Source organism: Giraffa tippelskirchi, chromosome 10 (assembly GCF_054371585.1).
Source record: "Giraffa tippelskirchi isolate mGirTip1 chromosome 10, T2T-mGirTip1v1.2.pri, whole genome shotgun sequence".
Classification (NCBI taxonomy): Eukaryota; Metazoa; Chordata; class Mammalia; order Artiodactyla; family Giraffidae; genus Giraffa; species Giraffa tippelskirchi.
Window position 1 is genome coordinate 21,009,764 of NC_137284.1, and position 2,637 is coordinate 21,012,400.

Genomic DNA, 2,637 nt, shown 5'->3' on the forward strand with positions numbered 1-2,637 from the left:
CTGTCAGATCTAGTCTCTTAAATCTATTTCTCACTTCCACTATATAACCATTAGGGATTTGATTTAGGTCCTACCTGAATGGTCTAGGGGTTTTCCCTACTTTCTTCAACTTAAGTCTGAATTTGGCAATAAGAAGTTCATGATCTGAGCCATCGTCAGCTCCTGGTCTTGTTTTTGCTGACTGTATAGAGTTTCACCATCTTTGGCTGCAAAGAATATAATCAATCTGATTTCAGTGTTGACCATCTGGTGATGTCCATGTGTTGAGTCATCTCTTGTGTTGTTGGAAGAAAGTGTTTGCTTTGACCAGTGCATTCTCTTGGCAGAACTCTATTAGCCTTTGTCCTGCTTCATTCTGTACTCCAAGGCCAAATTTGCCTCTTATTCCAGGTATCTCTTGACTTCCTACTTTTGCATTCCTGTCCCCTATAATGAAAAGAACATCTTTTTTGGGTGTTAATTCTAGAAGGTCTTGTAGGTCTTCACAGAACCATTCAACTTCAGCTTCTTCAGCATTACTAGTCAGGGCATAGACTTGGATTACCGTGATATTGAATAGTTTGCCTTGGAAACGAACAGAGATCATTCTGTCATTTTTGAGACTGCGTCCAAGTACTGCATTTTGGACTCTTTTGTTGACTATGATGGCTACTCCATTTCTTCTAAGGGATTCTTGCCCACAATAGTAGATATAATGGTCATCTGAGTTAAATTCACCCATTCCATTTTAGCTCGCTCATTCCTAAAATGTCAATGTTAACTCTTGCCATCTCCTGTTTGATCACTTCCAATTTGTCTTGATTCATGGACCTAACATTTCAGGTTCCTATGCAATCTTTCACTATGCAATTCCTATGCAATTTTACAGCATTGGACCTTGCTTCCATCACCAGTTACATTCACATCTGGGTGTTGTTTTTGCTTTGGCTCTGTCTCTTCATTCTTTCTGGAGTTATTTCTCCACTGATTTCCAGAAGCATATTGGGCACTTACTGACCTGGGGAGTTCATCTTTCAGTCAGAATAGAGAAACTGTTTCCCAGTGACAGAAAACTTGAAGTCAACATCAGCTTGCTTCAAACAGAAATGAGAGGAAAGAGAGGGTAGGAAGAAAGAGGGAAGGAGGCAGGAGCAGTCACCCAGTCATCCAGAGAAGGAGCTGTTTCCCATTCCAGCTGCGTGAACATTCAGAGGGCTTCCCTCTGGGATCCCAAACAACTTATTTTTAAAACTGAGAAAGAATAATAATAACATTTGCTTTTAAACAGTTTTCCTCTCAGAGTTTTCTGCATGGCAGCCTTTACCTCCTTATTCCTCAAGCTGTAGATCAGGGGGTTCAGCATGGGGATCACTGTGGTGTAGAACACGGAGGCGACGTTCTCCTGGGCCAGGGAACTGGCTGTGGAGGGTTTCAAGTACATGAAAGCAGTTGTTCCATAAAACATCCCCACCACTGCAAAGTGGGAGCTGCACGTATTGAAGGCTTTGGCCCTTCCCCCTGTGGTGCTGATGTGAAGGATACTGGATAGGATGAAGGCATAGGAAATTAGGACTGTTAAGCTGGTGACTATGATGTTGAATCCAGCCAAACAGAACACTGTCATCTCAACATGATAGGTGCTAGAGCAGGTTAGCTTCATCATGGGGAGGATTTCACAGAAGTAATAACTTATGAAGCGCTCACAATAGGACTGTTTCAACATGAGGCCAGTCTCTATCGTTGAGCCAATGAACCCCATGGCATAAACCCCAGCCACCAGCAGGCAGCAGACTCGATGAGACATGATGATGTTGTAAAACAAAGGTCTGCAGATGGCAACATAGCGGTCATAGGCCATCACTGTCAGCATGTAACACTCAGCAATGACAAATACCAGAAACAAGTAGAGCTGGGACATGCACCCTGCATAGGAGATGGTGTTCTTCCCTGACACAAAGTTCACCAGCATCTTAGGGGTAATGACAGAGGAGTAGCAGAGATCCACAAAGGACAGGTTGCTGAGGAAATAGCACATGGGAGTGTGAAGTGGAGCATTTATACAAATCAATGTTATCACGCCCAGGTTCCCTATCATGGTGACAGAGTAGATCCCAAGGAAGAGGAAGAAGAGGGGGAGCTGGAGCTCTGGTTGACTTGTTAAACCTCCAAGAATGAACTCTGTCACTGTAGAATGATTTTCTGCAGCCATTGCCCTCTGGTTGGGGGCCCTTTGGGGATAAGAGAGAAAACTGCATGAAAGGCTGCTTCTTGCACTGCTTGGTGAAGTTAGTTTTGAGCATCTAGGGCCAGCTAAGTGATTCTGGGATCTTTTGGGATGCATGATCCCTTATGCTGCTGTTTATTTTTGGAGGAAGACCCTGAGTATTTCAAAGGTCGTAGAGATGAGAAGAAAAATGGGGCAAGATCCAGAACTTTTATCACATTCATGTCTCTGAAATATCCTAGAGCAGTGGGTCTTAAAGTCTAGTCCCTGGACCAGCATTACTTGTATCACCTGAAGACATTGGAGATGCAGATACTCAGGCCTCACCCCAGACCTACTAAGTCAGGAACTGTGGGATGGGGCCCAGTGATCTGTGTATCACACTGTCTCCAGGTGAGGCTGAGGCAGGTTCAAGTCTGAGAACCTCAATCCTG

The 2,637-nt window shown here is 44.1% G+C and overlaps 1 protein-coding gene across 1 annotated transcript; it reads right to left on the bottom strand.

Moving 5' to 3' along the window:
* Positions 1-1,186: 1,186 nt before the first annotated feature.
* On the bottom strand, positions 1,187-2,221 carry LOC145522403 (olfactory receptor 8A1-like). Its single transcript, XM_081531145.1, has one exon. It carries the CDS (start codon positions 2,186-2,188, stop codon positions 1,187-1,189), a length of 1,002 nt encoding a protein of 333 aa, XP_081387271.1. The 5' UTR covers positions 2,189-2,221.
* Positions 2,222-2,637: the final 416 nt, after the last annotated feature.